At 44.4% G+C, this 17,523-nt stretch overlaps 1 protein-coding gene across 1 annotated transcript in view; it reads right to left on the bottom strand.

Moving 5' to 3' along the window:
- The window catches only part of Mthfd1l (methylenetetrahydrofolate dehydrogenase (NADP+ dependent) 1 like), a 184,621-nt gene that overhangs the window by 65,730 nt on the left and 101,368 nt on the right, over positions 1-17,523 (bottom strand). Inside the window, exons 21-22 of the mRNA XM_051164179.1 lie at positions 6,687-6,826; positions 386-427 (exon numbers count right to left, since the gene is read on the bottom strand). Coding sequence (XP_051020136.1) covers positions 386-427; positions 6,687-6,826 — 182 coding nt within the window. The remainder of the gene's footprint in view (positions 1-385; positions 428-6,686; positions 6,827-17,523) is intronic.

Genomic DNA, 17,523 nt, shown 5'->3' with positions numbered 1-17,523 from the left:
TCGAGTTATATGAGCACATGCATGTAGAGGGCAGTGGACAACCTTGGGTGTTCCTCAAGTTCTGTCTACCTTTCTCTTTGAGGCAGAGTCTCTCACTGGCCTAAGCTCACCAAGTAGGCTGGTTGGCTAGTAAGCCCCAAGGATCTGCTCATATCTGCCTCCTTCGGGTTAAGATAGCAAGTGTGTGCCACCAAACATTTTCCACCTGTCTGCTAAGGATTGAACTTGGGTCCTTACGCTTGCAAGGTAAGCATCAGGTTACCCACTGAGCCATCTCCTCAGTTCAGAGAGGCACCTTCCTAAGAAGTCACTGGTGGAAGGTCCATTCGCTGATGGTCAACTGGAAGCTAGTCATTGAGAGAGTTGAATGATTAGGTCCTCTTACCTCCTCTGTATATTCCTTCTTGAGAGGAACCCCAGCAGTTACCTGAAATAAAAAGAGACAAAAACTAAAAGCCACCCCATGACTTGAAAAAAAAAAAGTGTCCTAGAACAATAGGCCCAAATGATTTTATGAGAGAGTTCTACTCAACTTTGGATAAATCAATTACTATATATTTTTTTCTCAGACAGTGTTTTTTTATGTAACTGCTGAGGCTGTCCTAGACTCGCTTTGTAGACCAGGCTGGCCTTGAACTCACAGACATCCACCTGTCTCTGCCTCTCAGTGCTGGGATTAAAGGTGTGAGCCACCAGCCCGGCTAATTACTGTAATTTTTATGCAAACCTCCCAGAGTTAAGGAAAAAAAAAAAAAAACCTTCACAATTGTAAAAATTTGTGTAGCTAACATCTTACTCATATAAATGGGGGAAAAGTGACTCAAAACATTAGCAAATTGATTAGTAAAATCCAGTTATTTATAGAGCAGATATAGCTGCCTAAATCGGGCTTGTTCTGGCAAGGTAAGATTTCATGCAAGTAATGATGATTTAAGCAACACTCGTAAAGAGAAAAACCAAATTGTCGTCTCAAGAGCCAGAAGAAAAACCTGTATCAGTTTTTATGCTAATTTGGACAATTAAAAATAGAAGGTAATCCCTGAGTCTTCACTGAATACGGATCCTAGGCATCACACTTGGTGATGCCCCTTTAAGATGAGGACTGAGGAGCTGCCTACAGCAGGAACTCTCATCCAACTCTGCATTGCAATTAAGAGACCTTGCCAGTGACAAGGGAAAGACTGTAGACTGGAAGGAAGAAAAAGAACCCATTTTTTGGGCAACCAATGGCAGCGCAGAATTCCCCAAAGAACTGTACTGTTCAATCAGTACAATTAAGAGAATTCAGATAGGCTAGGGATAAAGTAACATTATAAGGACAGAAATAATCTGTTATAGTATCTAAAAATATAAAGCACTCAGGAGCAGATCTGTAAGAGGGTATATAAGATCCTCATGAAATAAGCAATAATTTTTCATCGAAATGTGTTCAAAGCAGACCTAAGCCAACGAAGAGATGGCTAACGTCCTTTGACTAGAAACCCCAAAGGGACCTCAGAATCTATACGGTAATTCTCAGATACACATGGGGTTTGGAGAAAATGGTTCGGTGGTATAGAGCTGGTCTTATTGTAGGCTGGATCCCCCAAACTTCAACAAGCAAAACAAAATGCACCAATAAAGTGCAGAGAGCGGTGAAAAGCGTCACTGGTAGGGCAGACAAACGTGAAGGAGGAGCCTGGATTTGGGTCTCCACAGTACACTGGCTACCAGCCGAACTCAAGGGAGATCCCAGTCAGAGACTTGCACCCATCTGGGGAAATGGATTCATCCCACCCTAAGTCAAGAAGAAAAAAGGACCACTTAAGACACAGTGGGGAGACAGTTACTTATTAATAAAAAAAAAAAAAATGTTTTTTTGCAATGAAATCTGGTCAATGCCCCACACGCCAAAACACATAGTTTATTCCACGTGCTAATTTGGTGGGAATACAGGGTGCCGAGGGTGCATCATCACGTGTGCATGGTTTTGTTTGAGGATATTTTTTGATGAGATTATACACATAGATCTGTGGACTTCCAGAAAAACAGGATGCTCTAGTCTCCGTAATTCGGTTAATTTCAACTGGCCAGCAGACCTGAAACACAACACAGGCTGGTCTCCTTTAAGCTGAGGAGAATGTTCTAGCAGGCTGCCGTCAGAACGGACCTGCACAATGAGCTCTTCCTGAGTTTCCAGGTGAACACATAGATCCTGGGTTCTGGCCTTGCAGGGCTTATAACCACGTGACCCGATTCCTTATTATCCTCCACCTACCTGCATACCCAGCAACCTCTACTTTCTGGAGAACCCTGATTACTGAAGTGCACTTAGGGAATTAACTGCTAAAAGGCTGTGGATTCAGGAGTCCAGGGATGTCAGCTCCTAGACTGCCCCGAGAATGGTTAGCATTCTGGAAGACAGGCTAGGAATTTAAAATGCCGGTGGTGCAACTGTTAAATCTTCACTGTTAACGGGAAGGCATTAGAAAATGCCTGGGGCATTAATGGGGAGCACCCCTGGGTGTGTCTGCGTTGGGGGTAAAGGGTGCCTCCAGAGAGGCTTGTTGGAAGAGGGAAGACCCATGGTGAAAGTAGGTAGCACCGTGCTATGGGCTGGGGTCCACAGCTGAACAGAACGGGCAATAGCACAAAGAAGATGAGCATCAGTGTTTGGCCCCGATCCTGTTGGGCTCAAAGCCCCAGCAAGCCCTTCCTCTTTTAAGCTGCCTCTTGTCAGGTATTTTGGTCACAGCAACGAGAAAAATAACTGTGTTAAAATGGGCAAGTTCAAAGGTCACAGGATTTTCCCCTGCACAAATAATAGCTTAGAAAAGCAAACCTCAGCTGAGTAAACAATACGAGGCAGCCATAGCTCTTTGTGTGACGATGTTGAAAAGAAGCAGAATCTATACTGGATCAAAAATATTACCCCTCGAAGCAAACACACCGAGGTGGGTAATGCAGGTTAATATGGATGTAGGACCGAAAGATGAAAGTTCGCCTGTGACTCAGTTACTGAAAACATTTCCTGGACTTGGAACATGCCAGGCCCTGGGACAGTTGCTGAGGTGGGAGGAATTCAGAATCGGAAGAGGAAGGAGACCTTTATAAAACACCGTGAGGCCAAGTCCAGGCCTTTGCAGCCCTCCCTGATTACGATCACTCAATCATGTAATAGATTGCGCCTTACACATTTATGGGGGTACGTTCTCCTAGGGAGAGCTAGCGGGAGGTATAGAAGGAGGTGCTAACGGGAGCTCACAGGAGAGATATAGAACCCCCCCAACATTGGAGGTGATTGGTTTTGCTTTGTCCTGGGCTCCCAGCCTGATGTACTAACTGACTGCCATGTTATAGGCGCAAAGCAGACCACAGGACCGCAACTTACAAAGCTGCGATTGAAAAGAAATCATATCTCCTTATTCGTTGACTATTGGGTATTCGTTTCGGTAAAGAGAAGCTGGCTAAATAATCAGCTTTTCTAACTACGGTCCCAAAATTTGTGGTTATTGTCTCTGTCATAAAACCATTGTAGTGAGTAGGGAGGGAGGAATCGAAAGGAAAAACTGGGCAGAAAACACAGCCTGCCAAGACAGCACACACGGTAAGAGAGAAATGTGTGTGATAGGGCTGGAAGCCACGGCAAGGCAAGCATTTTTATAGTTTGGAGGTCTGGAAAAACTCTGCACTGTAAATCCTAGGTCTGACCGGTTTCCTAAACAGAGGTGTGATGTTACCACCACTGCTGTCTCCCACTGGCCTCTCTCTCTCTCTCTCTCTCTCTCTCTCTCTCTCTCTCTGCGTCTCCAAGGTTTTATAAAGACCAAATCAGACCTGACAGACTCTAAATCTCTTAGAGAATCAAAACTCTTTGAGTTTAAATGTGAGAGTGGCAGAAAAAGAAGAGAATATTTCAAATTACATACACACACATATATAATTTTTTTTTTAAAAGGAAAACATTTCATTGGGGGTGGCTTACAGTTTCATAGGTTTAGTCCATTATCATCATGGTGGGAAACATGGCAGCATGCAGGCAGACATGGCGCTGGAGAAGGAGCTGAGGTTCTAGCTATATTTTGATCTGTGGGCAGTCAGGAGGAGACTCACATATATAATTTAGATTTTATTTATTTGTTATGTGCATTGGTGTTTTGCCTACATGTGTGTCTGTGTGAGGGTATAGGATCACCAGGAACTGGAGTTACAGACAACTGTGAGCTGCCATAGGGTGTTGGGAATTGAACCCTGGTCCTCTGAAAGGGTGGCCAGTGCTCTTAACCACTGGGCCATCCCTTCAGCCCCACGTAGATTTTATTTTTTGAAAGTAGAAGCTGATCCAGAGATGCGGAGTCTAAAGTGGAGGGCTGATGCAACAACTGGAATTTTGAGCATAATCACAATTAATTTACAAATTGTACAGTTGAAAGCGAATGCAACTTCAGGTAAAATGAAGTACTGCAGCGTCTGGCTATAGTGGTCCTTGGAGTTCAGATCATTGGCACCCCACGTCACCACTCAGCTGTACATGGTGGACAAAGTAGGGGGTCTGATGGACACTTGTGGCTTCAGGGTTGACTTGCTACTGGCTGTTGTCTCTAAAGCCAGCAAATCTTGGCTTCCACAGCAATAAACGGGATTAAAAATAGTGCCTAAGACAAAGAAATGCTAAGAGGATCACACAACATAGTTTGCCAATGGCAAACCTGTTCTTTGTTTTTCGTGGGTGACCACCCTTTGATTAGGAGTTTTGTGAACATAGCACTCTGATTAAGAAATTAGGTTTGATGGTTTGTCTTTCACATCAATATGCTATAATGCTACCAGGTGAAAAAATGACAATGGAACTTCAAATAAAAATCTCCCAACTTGGAAATTTCTGAAGTGAAAAACCAAACCAAACAACAACAACAACCACCACAACCAAACCAACCATATATACCCCTTTTGTTCATTTTAAAGCTAGGTATCAAAAGTCTTCACATATATTAAAACAGATTGCTAGGTGAGGTGGCACACCCATTTAATCCCTGCAAAAGGGAGACGGACAAGTGGATCTCGGAAAGTTCCAGGCCAGCTGGTCCACATAGTGAGTTCTAGGCCAGCTAGGGCTAAATAGGAAGACCTTATTTAAAAAAAAAAAAAAAAAATCCAGGTTTGTGTTTCCCAACAAGGGCTAATCAGGAGCAGTACTGTACTGTGCTAGAGTCACAAGGTGAAGTCACAATCGGCAGAGACAGAAGGAAAGAGGTCTTAGGTGAAACCTGATCGTCAATCGCATCCACGCGCCAAAAAAGTATCCGCAGAAGCAAGGAAAACATCCACCGAAGCCCTCCTGCCGACACCAGCGGTCCTCATCCAGGAATGAGACCTCTACACTCCTGACCACACCCACATGTTTATGGAAGCTTGCCCTGTGTGCCGGAGATGAGGCTTAAGACAGTTTACAGTGCCTTTTAGAAGTCAGGAGTGGGCACTACTAGCAGCTGACACACTGAACTAATCTCCAAGTGCTCTGGGAGTCGGTGGGAAAGGCGACTTTATTGACAAGGAAACATGTAGCAATATTATGTCTCAAACACTAAATCACATTGTATCTTTTTCTATTTTGAGCCCTTGTTGTTTTTGAACCTGGGATAATCCTCCTGTCTCGGTCTTCTGGATGCTAAAATTATGGACGTGAACTATCATATATGGTGTGTGTGTGTGTGTGTGTGTGTGTGTGTGTGTGTAGTCTTGGCTGTCCTGGAACTGGCTCTGCAGACCAGGGTGGCCACAAACTCACACAGATGTGCATGCCCCTGTCTCCTGAGTGTTGGGATCAAAGGCATGCACCATTAACTGACTTTTTTTTTTAACTGTAAAAAATTATTTTATGTGTATAAGTGTTTTGCCTGCATGTATGTAGGTATACCACATATGTGCCTGGTGTTCAAGAAGGTCAGCAGAAGAGGGCGTCATATGCCCTGCATCTGGAGTTACCGACCACTGTGAGCCACCATGTGGGTGCTGGGAATTGAATCTAGGTCCTCTGCAAGAGAAGCGAGTACTTTCCTTTTTTTTTTTTTTTTTTTAAGAGACAGGGTTTTCTTTCTTTGTTTCTTTCTTTTTTTTAAGAGACAGGGTTTTCTTTCTTTGTTTCTTTCTTTCTTTCTTTTTTTTAAGAGACAGGGTTTTCTTTTTCTTTTTTTTTTTAAGAGACAGGGCTTCTCTGTGCAGCCTTGGCTGTCCTGGACTCTCACTTTGTAGACCAGGTTGGCCTCGAACTCACAGCGTCTGCCTCTGCCTCTCGAGTGCTGGGATTAAAGGCGTGCGCCACCATGCCTGGCCAAGCGAGTACTCTTAATCATGGAGTCAATTCTCCAGCCCATATATGGCTTTAAGATTTTTATTATTTATGTACATACGTGTGTGAAACCTGTGTTTTTATGAGCAGTGTGTGTGTGTGTGTGTGTGTGTGTGTGTGTGTGTGTGCAGGTGCCCGTGGAATCTAGAAAGGGTGTTGGATCCCATTGGAACTGGAGTTATAGGCAGTTGTGAGCCACTTGATGTAGGTAGGTGCTGGGAACTGAACTCTGATCCCCTTAAGAACAGGAAGTGCTTTTAACCACCAAGCCATCTCTCCAGCTCCTGGCTTTTTGTTATTTTAAAGCTTGGGTGTTGCGGTGTGTGTGTGTGTGTGTGGGGGGGGACCCAGAACTTACACTTGGGCCACCTCCATGCATCTTCAGTGCTCGCACAGTGGCCACCAGGACGACGACGTTGGGTACCAGTCCAGAAGCCCGGCATTTGATGTTGAAGAATTTCTCCATCCCAATATCAGCCCCAAAGCCAGCTTCAGTCACTGTACAGAAACAAGTAGGGAATAAGCTATTCTCATCGGAAAACAGCAACAGGTGCCTGCAATCAATATCCAACAACACTGCAAGCGCTCACAATGGCTCCTGCTCCTGCCACACCAAGGCCACTACAAGGCACTGTATCTCATGCCTACACAAAGCTAACTTGCCATCTCCCTCACAGCGGAAGATGCTAAACTTCATCGCACAAGGCACATCTCTCTCTACTGTTAGACCCAACAGGCCACAAGGCCTGCAAGGCCAAGAGTATTGTAACTCAAACCAAAGCTTTTCTTAACATAGATGGGATGTTCAACTTTGTAATCAGGTTCCAAACTTTACCAAAGGGACACGCATATAACATCGTGTCCTATTCCTTATAACCTATCTAGAATACATTATAATGTTATTTTACTTTTACTTTTGGGTCCCTAATCATTTCTGTAGCTGAGCAAAATTCAAGTTGGAGGCATTGCTTGAGGACATTGATCAGGAGACGTGATGAAAGGCAACAGCTTCACTGCAGAATCATATTCATTTTTACAGGCCCCTTTGCAGCTGATAAATATGTTACTGCGGGGACTCAGTGGGGGAGAGCCCTTGTGGCCCAAGCATGAGGAGCTGAGTGAAAAATCTCTACGTCTGTGAAAGGGTCTTGGTGTGGCTGTGCGCACCTGTAACCCCAGTATTGTGAAAGGCAGAGACAGGATTTCTGGGGCTCGCTGGCCACCAGCCTAGCTCCGGGCTTATAGGAGATCCTGACTCAAGACAAGAAGGCAGAAAGTGACAGCACAGGACAGCCCTTGTTTTCACCTGGCCTCTGTATGCACATGAGCACATGTACATGTCTATGCACACCTGTACCCCCTTAAGACATGCTGTTGTGATATCTGTGGAGGTGACAGATAGAACGTGTGTATGTATTGCCGTCCAGCACCCTCATCGATACTGGGCTAGTAGCCTTGTCTTCCTACACAAGGGAGAGCTCCAGGGCCTTAGTATTCAGTGTGTGACCCCTGGACCAAGAGCAACAGCATCAGTTAAAAGCTTGTTTAAAAGGTGGACTAAAAATAACAACAACAAAAACCCAAAACAAACAAACAAACAAACAAAAAGGTGGACTATTGGGCCCATGAGATCTACGCAACCAGAACTAGCATTTAAAATAACAAATTTTAATTGACTTTATGTGCATGGCTGTTTTGCCTGCTTGTGTATCTGTGTACCATTTGTATGCCTGGTATCTGCAGAGGTCAGAGGAAACCATGGATCCCCTGTTACAGAGAGTTATAAGCCATGTGGGTGCTAGCAATCAAACCTGGTCTTCCAGAGAACAGCCAGTGCTTTTAACCTCTGAGACATCTTTCCAGTCCCAACAGAATCAGTATTTTAACAAGACACCCATGTGCAATGATTGTCCATTATAATTTTGGAAGAATACTAACTGATGTAAAAAATATTTTAGAATATGCATCATCTACTGACAGTATGACTGAGGCCATAATTAATGATATGGATAGGAATAAGACACAAAAGGATATACTATAGCCTTAAGAAAATACTTAAGGGCTGAAGTGAAGCCAGGTAGCACAATGCTTGCATGAGTGAATTACTGAGTTAAAATTCTCAACAGCACAAAGAAGAAGAAAAAGGAGAAGAAGAAGGAAACAAATGAAGATACAGCAAGAAGAACTGATGGAAATATATTTTTCAGATGTGTTCTTAAACTCTATATACACTTAATTATTTTCTTTTAATATTTCATTATTTTTTTATAGAATACACACAATATCTGTAGTCTCCTTTAAATTAAAATTATAATTTTATTTCTGTATTACAAACTTTCAGGACTTATGATTATAAAAACAGTAGCTCATAATTTTATTAAATATATGTGCCAAAATTTGTAGAACTATTTCCTCTGTTGTTGAATATTTGGGCAGACTCCAGAATGCACAATGCCATACTGAAATATGCTACATATGAGCTTTAATCTCTTTCAAGGTGTATTTTTGGAATAAATTTCCAAGGGTAAGATTATGGGCCCAGGACATAAAACATCTTTTATGACCACTGATACACATTTGGCAAGTCAATTTTATCTTTTAAAATTAATGTTTTAGGTTACTATGGAAAATTATAGGTTTCATGGCTTTGTTCTCATTTTTCTCCCCTTCCCCCATTGCCTGCCCCCATCTCTGATTTTTTATTAACCTTTCTTTGAATAGAATTAGAGCAGAACAATTGGAAAGCCATTCCTTCTTTACACTGAGGCAGATAGGATCATTCTCATGATCCTGTCCATCGCGGTCAAGGTCAAAGCTAGAGATGATTTCTAACCCCCTGCAAGGAGGTCCCGAGAGGCTACGAAGATAAAGCTTAAGATGCAAAGGAGATTTTAGGATGTTGGAGATGTAAGGACCACAGAAGTAGGGCGGGGGGTGGAGGTGGGGTTGAGGGTTGGGGTTAGAAGCAGGGCTAAGAAGAATATTTATCTTGTACTGCTTCCTGACTGTGGACACGATGCCACGCACCCTTGCTGCCATCCTTTCCTGCCAGGATGGATTACAATCGCAAACTGGGAGCCACAGTGAACGGTTTTTCTTAGTTAGAAGTTGCTTTTCTCGGTGTCTTATTGCAGCTGTAAGAAAAGTAACTAATACAAATACTAAACCCTTAAAACACCTGCTACGGGTACAAAGGACAAATGCATTTCTTTTATAATCTTTCCCCTTCTTAGCACTAGCTATTCCGTCTTTACTCTCAGGGTGCCACCCCCAACCCCCGAGTCTCCTCCATTCACAGGCTTTCTGTTAACGGAAAGAAAGCAATTCTGAGCATCTTTACCATGAAGCCTTGAGCTTTGCTCATGCAAACCATCCCTACTTCTCCCCACACTTTAGGGCAAGGGAAGGTCCTCAGTTGGTACAGTGCTTGCATAAACACAGAGACATGAGTTGGATTCCCAGAGCCCTTGTTCTAAAAAGCCAGGCATGATAGCTCATGCTTATAATCCCAGCCTAGGCGGGTAGAGGCAGGTGGGTCCCTGGGGCTGGCTGGGCAGCCAGTCTAGCCTTAATTATTGTGTTTCAGACCTATGAAAAAATGTCTCCAAAAAGGGAGGAACGGTGGGTAACACCCTGAGACCGACACCTGCAGCTGTCCTCTGGCTTCTACACACATGCACACCCACATGCATGCAAAGACATACATACGTAGGATCGTGTACATACATATGTAGGAGGGCGCGTGCTCACGTGTACACACACACACACACACACACACACACACACACACACACACACACACACACTCCTCATTCCGTAGCAGTGTCTAGACCTCACTCAGTGACTCATATCCTGAAAGCTTGTCTGAATCTCAGGCAGGGGACTGTCCCTTGTTCTTGTCCTCCAGGGCGTCTTCCACCTCTGCTATTGTTTCTGTCCTTCTAACACCGCTGCCCTGCCCCAGATTTGCATTCCCATCAGGCCACCCTCTCAGTGCATGCGGCATCCTCTACGCCCACTCTGATGCTCCTCTTTAGAGGAGGGAACTGCTTTATTTGCTGTCTTCAACACCTAACCAGTCCCTGACACACAAAATTATATAAATGAATAGCATGGGACTCAACAGCAATGCAAAGGTCACAATTCAGTAGAGACAGATGGACGCATTAAGAATAGAAAAACCAAACCAAACCAAATAAATAAATAAATAAAACAAAGCAAAACAAAAAACAAAAACAAAAACAAAAACAAAAAAACCAAACCAAACCAAAAAAAAAAAAAAAAAAAAAAACCCAAACACATGTCAGTCTTATCTATTCTCCTTTTTTCTTTCTTTCTTTCTTTCTTTCTTCCTTTCTTTCTTTCTTTTTATTCAAAACTGTTTTGGTTAAATCAAAGCTGCAATGGTGGAAATGGCACACATATCTGACAATGAATAATATTATCGCCTCGAATGGCTAAATAGAGAAATTAAGCTCAATTTCATATTTTAAGATGCAAGCTAGAAATAAACAAAAGGGTGGTGGAAAAGAGAATTTCAGTTAGGGGAAGGAAAGGGGCTGTGGCTGTGAAGGTCCCGGGACGCCAGCTGCCAAAGCAATGTGCAGGAGGAAACAAGAGGGAAGAGCCAGATTCCCACGCTTTGGAGAGTGTTGTTTTCTGAACACGTGATCACTTTTAGGTTGTTCCTACACTGCAGGCTGTCAAGGAGCAGCGAGAAGGTGAACTGATGGGTGATGGGTGTTTACTAAAGCAGGAAACACTTTCCTTCCTAAGGCATCAACAGTGACTGACACCTCAGAGCCTCACTCCACAGTCTTAGCCCCAAGGGCCTTGATAAGAAGCCTGGGCCTGTGAGAGAGGACGGGCCACCCTTCCTGCAGGTTTCATTCCTCAGGACTTCCGGAGAATTACCAACAAGTCCACCACCCCTAGTGACCTACTTATTCCCTTATCTTATTGGTTGTCCCTAATACAAATTTCAAGCGCCAAGCCAAGGAATCGTCTTAGGCAGAATTCAACAGGCATATTCTGAGATCATGAAGCAAGTCCCCTTAGCAAGACTTGTCTTTCCTGAAAAGCATGCAACGTAGGTTTCAGAAGGATGCCTATTTAAAAAAGACTCGAGATTAAAAAAAAAAAAAATTTTTTTTTTTTTTTTTTTTTTTTGCGCAAGCCTTAGCCACTGTTTGTCTTGGCAATCTCTTTTCTTTGTGTCACAGCTCTTTCACTCACAGCATGAATGAAAACAGGAAATGCTGAGGGATAGGCTCATGGAGCGAGCACAGAAGTCATCTTGCAGGGTGGCTTCATTCAAACTTCAAAACCTACAAGCAGCTCAGAAAAGGGTAGGGTAGGGGTCACTGGGTCCGAACCAGAAGGGACTCTTAAACCAGAGCTCTGGGGGACTGGAGTGTAAGCAGCTGGCTTGGCCATGACAATCCCAGAGAGCACTCAGAGTCCTGGTGTGAAAACTATAGAGCAGGAGTGAACAGGACAGCCACAAAATGTTATCCGTGCCAACAACATGAGGCAGGCCATGTGTTCGCTACAAAAACTCCTGAAGGAGGGAGTTTGCATTTGCTAAGTACCCCCCCCCCCCCGACATCTCTGGCTCCTTGTACACAAAGAAGAAAGTGTTGGTGACAATTAAGACTCAGATTTCAAGTCGGATGGTGGTGGCGCATGCCTTTAATCCCAGCACTTGGGAAGCAGAGGCAGGAGGATCTCTGTAAGTTCGAGGCCAACCTGGTCTACAGAGTGAGTCCAGGACAACCAAAGCTACACAGAGAAACTCTGTTTTGAAGACAAATAAACAAACAAACAACAACAAAAACCAAACCAAAACAAAAAGACTCAGATTTCAAAGTAAATACACCCATCTTTATTAATATTACCTCTTTCTAGAGGTGTCTCGTTCAAATACAGGTTCATAGAAGAGTCTGGAACGGTGAGGAATTTTAGGGGTGACATATTCTCTAGCCTCCTTCTAGCACCTAAACCGACACGTTCTGCTAGCCACCGCTCTACAGAGCACTTCCCACTAAACGAGTACATCACGGAATTTAGGAAAAACTTTAATCTTTTCTCACTTGACCGCCCCTGACTCTACGTCTCCCCATTACCTCCTCCCTCCCTCCCCACTCACAGCAAGCTCCTTCGTAGCAAGTCTTCCTCCTTTTGTGTCTTATTATTATTTTTATTATTCGCTTTGGGGGCCCACTGCATTTAATTATGGCTGCTTGCATGAGCAAGGGTTACTTAGCAGTGGCTATACCACTCAGGAATATTACTCCCTCCCTGAAGCGAGCATTAACGGCTTATAGTCCCCCTCGGTGGGTGGGGTCACTCACAAGTCTCGATCTCATTCATGACTGTTGATGTGACCCTTCCCTTTTGAAACTGCTTCTATATTTTCTATATTTTAGTTTCCTGCCCTCCCCTCCGCCCGTCTGCCTCCGTGCCTCCAGGGTCACACTATGTAGCCCTGGCTGGCCTAAAACTCGCTAAGTAGACCAGGCTGGACTCAGACTCACAGAGATACATATCTGCCTTTGCCTCCCAAGTGCTGAGATTAAAGGCTTGCATCTGGCATTAAAATCCTGCTTGCTTACTTGTATGCAGGTAGGTCTGAGTTCTATCCTGTTTCATATTTAGCTCTGGCTGGTCTCAAGCCTTTAACCCCTTTACCTTGACCTAATCCTACGGCATCACAAACCATACACGGTCGCTGAGTTCTCCTTGAGTGAAATAACGTTCTTCCCTGCGCCCCTCCCCTACCCCCTAGTGTGTGTGTGTGGGGAAACTTAGCAGTTTCTGCAGATATTTTTGGTTACCACTGGCATCTAATTAAGAGATACTGCTAGGGGTTGGAGAGATGGCTCAGAGGTTAAGAGCACTGTCTGTTCTTTCAAAAGTCCTGAGTTCAATTCCCAGCAACCACATGGTGGTTCACAACCATCAATAATGAGATCTGGTACCCTCTTCTGACATGCAGGAACACATTCAGGCAGAATACTGTACAAATAATAAATACATCTTTAAAAAAAGAGAGACACTGCTAGGCACTCCATAATGCTCAGGACTACTACCCACTTCCCAAAAATCAAAGAATGTTCTGTCTGGCTCAGTCAGCCAGCTACGGGTCACACAGAACAAAGGCATGTTGGCCTTTCTAGACACTCCCTCTGAGGATATTACGAATGCACCAGAGGCTAGACTACAAGATTGCGCAAGCTTATTATGTTAATCAGTGTAACCTCATCCACTGAGATCCTGGAGTCTGAATTATCCAAACACAAAATTCCGCTCAGCACAGCTTTGATGTATTGCATCAAAAATGGGGTCAGTGCAACTTGGCAGTTTAGGATGAAGGTGACTCGGACTTAATAGCACAAGGAAGAAGGAGGGGCTGGGGCAAACGCTGGGGGGTGTGGGGAGGGTACAGGTGATGGTGATTGCCCGCCTTACTGCTAAAATGTGTATGTGATGGGGGAAGAGAAGCTATTTTAAGAACTAGGCATGAGAAGATGGGGCCAAATGGAACATTTCTACCTCACATTTTTGTTTTAGTGCCATTCACTTGCTTGGATAATACACTCTGACCACAGCAGGGGCTCAACAGGAACTGGAGTGCTTGCTCCGTGGCTCAATCACTGGCTCATGCTCAGTACGTTTCCTTATATAGCCCAGACTCACCAGCCTAGGGTCGGTGTCACCCATAGTGGCCCTCCTTCACCAAGACAATGAGCGCAAGGCAGAGTGATTAGAAAATTCCTTTCTTCTTCTATCCACATGACCAGCATAGCCCTTTGCTTAAAGCCTGTGATGCTAAGGATGGAAAGGCTTCAATAGCTGTTCTCAAGGCCACTCTGTTATTACGCTGGACTGAAACCCAAGCCCTGGGACCAAAGTCTATGCTACACCACACCGCCTTGCTGATACACCCGCCAACCACGAAACATTCCTGTAGCTGAACTGCTTGCAAAAGCCATAACACCTTGTTCTTCAAGGGTATTTCATTCCTTGGATTCAGCAATTTGTTTTCTCTTAGAGCAATTCATGTGTGGATTACCCATCACCTCTCCTACCTGTTTGTTGCCATGCCAACAGAGGTAGGACTTGGGTAGCAGAGGGTTGATAAGACTTTTGGATGAATCAAGGAATATTTCAGAGATGACAGTTAAGGGGCCAGACATGGACTTCATTCCTAACATTAAGCATAGGCAGGCCACACAAGCACATTGTAGTGTCCCCTCCTTAGAACCAACTGGTCTCCCGGAGCCACTTGCCCACTGAGCCTTCAAACCCCACAAGGCCTGTCTCCCTAAACCAGGCACCGGCAGCTCTCTCTCACTGGCTGGAGAAGTGGGTGACTCTATTTCCTAGCTTAGATTGTCTTTACCCAATGTGCCGATAGGTTGGGAAAAGGAAACTGGTTTAGTTTTGAAATTCTTGTTTTTGCTTCCCAACTGAGGAAACCCTCCTTAAAGCGAGGCAGTTTTTCCTTGAGTTCCTCAGACACCCAACGATTATTGCCAGAATTGCGAATTTAATTTTCACCTTGTTTTGCCACTAAAGCACCCTTTGTTCTGTACGCACTGAGAGGATAAAAAGAAAAATCAGTACTGTCAGGTTTCATAGCTACTTTATGATAGCAATAAATTTTCTGTGTGATGCATGCAACACAGACATATAATACACAACATATTGAGTTCCCTGTTACCCTTGGACACGAAGTTGGATTTATGGACTGTTAAAAGTTCTCACAGTATTAGTCACTGCAACGGGCTCAGCTCAGAATGGGTTAACTTATATGTCTGCACAGTATGGGTTTCGCCAACTCTCAGAATGAATTCTTATAATAAAGAGAGAGGGAAATGAAACTGCGGCTTTCGCTCACTGCACACTTTATTCTCTCATGACAAATGAGAGGTTGCCAGCCAAGTGCTAGAGGAAGAGGTGAGGCGCATGCAACTAGGCTTCAGCATGAAGAAGTGTGGATTGTAATTCCTGTGCAGAGCTAAAGGAAACAGAGATGAGTCTTCACCGGCCCCTTCTGCCCTGTGTAAACACAGTCAGTCGCTGCAGCTGCCTGCCCCGTGAACTCAGGGGGAGTCAGTTCAAAGTCACAGAAGCACACAGCTCGAGGTGGGCCAGCCTTTGAGGACTCCTTCGTTATTTTCTCAGTGGCTAGAAGGAGACTGAAGCGGGGTGACTCATCAGAGGAGCCCCGGGGGGGGAGCTCAGCGTTATTGTTACAGCTTCAACAACAGTGACCTCGGCTTAGAACCCATTGACTGGGAGGAACTAACTCATCTCAGGTCTATGAGATTTTACTAAAAACAAAATCCCTTCTGCTCTGTAGGTTTTGTTTATGCAATCCACGGTCCCTTGATTTTATTAAGTGTAATGGAGTTGAATTCCCATAGGGAATACAAAAATTAACTTACTGGGCACAGACTTGGGGGGTAATAATCTCCAAGGCCAGAGCTTAGAGATACAGGATGGAAGGGCAATGTATATACACAGATGCTCCTCGTTTGCTGTCCTGATATACAAAGACTAAGTTGCAAGTTTGGTAAGCTGATAGGGCACTCATAACCTGGCCCAATAGCTCTCACACTGTTTTCCTGGTGATGGTGGGATGGCCGCCTAGCATCATGTTAGTTATCACCAGCCAGCCAGCCAGCCAAACAAACGAAAGTGGAGACCCCAGATTTCCCAGGATGCTGTCCACTGAATGCAGATCCTCTCGTACTATTATGAAGTTTGTGACAGACCGTGAGACAGGGACCATCTGTACGTCTGCTACATTTTCAATACACAAAACACAACATTGAATTCTATTTCTGCCTGTGCACATATGCTTAACATGTATGGAAACACGACTGGGACAGGCCCTGTGGTCCTAAGAGCTATGGCTTGGGAAGGGAAGGACCAGATTTCAGTGTCTGGTGCACAGTCGGCTGGTACAGAAGGAGACAGGCTGCTGTGCTTGGTGAATTCTTGGGTCTCTAATTTCCAAGGGCATGGCTAATGCCAAGACCGCCTGTCATATGCTGTCCACAGAGCGTAATATAAACATTAATAGCAATGCCTAAGTGGGCTGGGTGCTTCAAGCTGCCTGCTCATTGGTTTTTTGTTTTTAGATTTATTTATTTATTATGTATACAATGCTCTGCCTGCATGTACATCTGCAGGCCAGAAGAGGGCATCAAATCACATTACAGATGGTTGTGAGCCACCATGTGGTTGCTGGGAATTGAACACAAAACCTCTGGAAGAGCAGTCAGTGCTCTTAACCGCTGAACTATCTCTCCAGCTGTTTTGGGGACAGCAGGATGTACTTGTGCTTCCCTGGGAGGAGCTGGACAGATGTGGGCAGTAGCCAACCAGGTGAAGGCAGGCAGGTGTGAGCAGCGTTGAGACTTTCTCTGTGCAAACAGAAGCGACTCTGGCTGTTACCTCCCACTGCTTTCCACTGCAATGAGAATGGTAGATGCACCCACCCTAACTCCTGGCTCAGCACAAGACAAGAACCCGGTTTCACTCCGTTTCTGGAGGCTTACCATTGTGTTCGGGTGTTTGCGTATATAAACATTCTGAGTTCCAACCACCAGCAATCTCAACAGCACCTTTGTCTGCCTTTTCCTCCCAGTGTCATTTGGTCTTTTGGTTTGCTTTATAAAATTGCATGAATATTTTGGATGAATGTAGGTGGCTTTCACTTTTTAAGGGAAGGCAACAATTTCATGATACAACCTCTAAAGAAGACTTAAAAATAACCATGAAACCAGTTTGCCTCTGAGAACCCTGTCTTGGTTTAGACTTTGCACAAAAGAGACAGACTTTAGCGTGGAAATGATTTTAACACACCGTGAATAGGAAACCCTCCAGAGTCCTACATGAATATCCCATGTTACTCCCAGGTTGACATGACTCGATTAGTGGTTTCTGCTTTCTTGATTCAAGTCTGAATCTGGAACTTTTGAACCAACAGCTGTTTTCCTCAGTGCCATGCTGTTGAGGCATCAATCAAAGAGTTCTGGGGCCGGGGAGATAGCTCGGTGGGTACAGTGTACACTGCACAAGCATGAGGACTTGAGTTTGGATTCTGAGCACCCACTTAAAAGCTGGGTTTGTATGTTTGTAAGACCAGCACTGGGAGAGCAGAGCCAGGTATATCCTGGGGC

This window comes from Acomys russatus, chromosome 21 (genome assembly GCF_903995435.1).
Source record: "Acomys russatus chromosome 21, mAcoRus1.1, whole genome shotgun sequence".
Lineage (NCBI taxonomy): Eukaryota > Metazoa > Chordata > Mammalia > Rodentia > Muridae > Acomys > Acomys russatus.
Note: the sequence above shows the minus strand (reverse complement) of the source record. Positions and strands in the feature narration are given on the sequence as shown.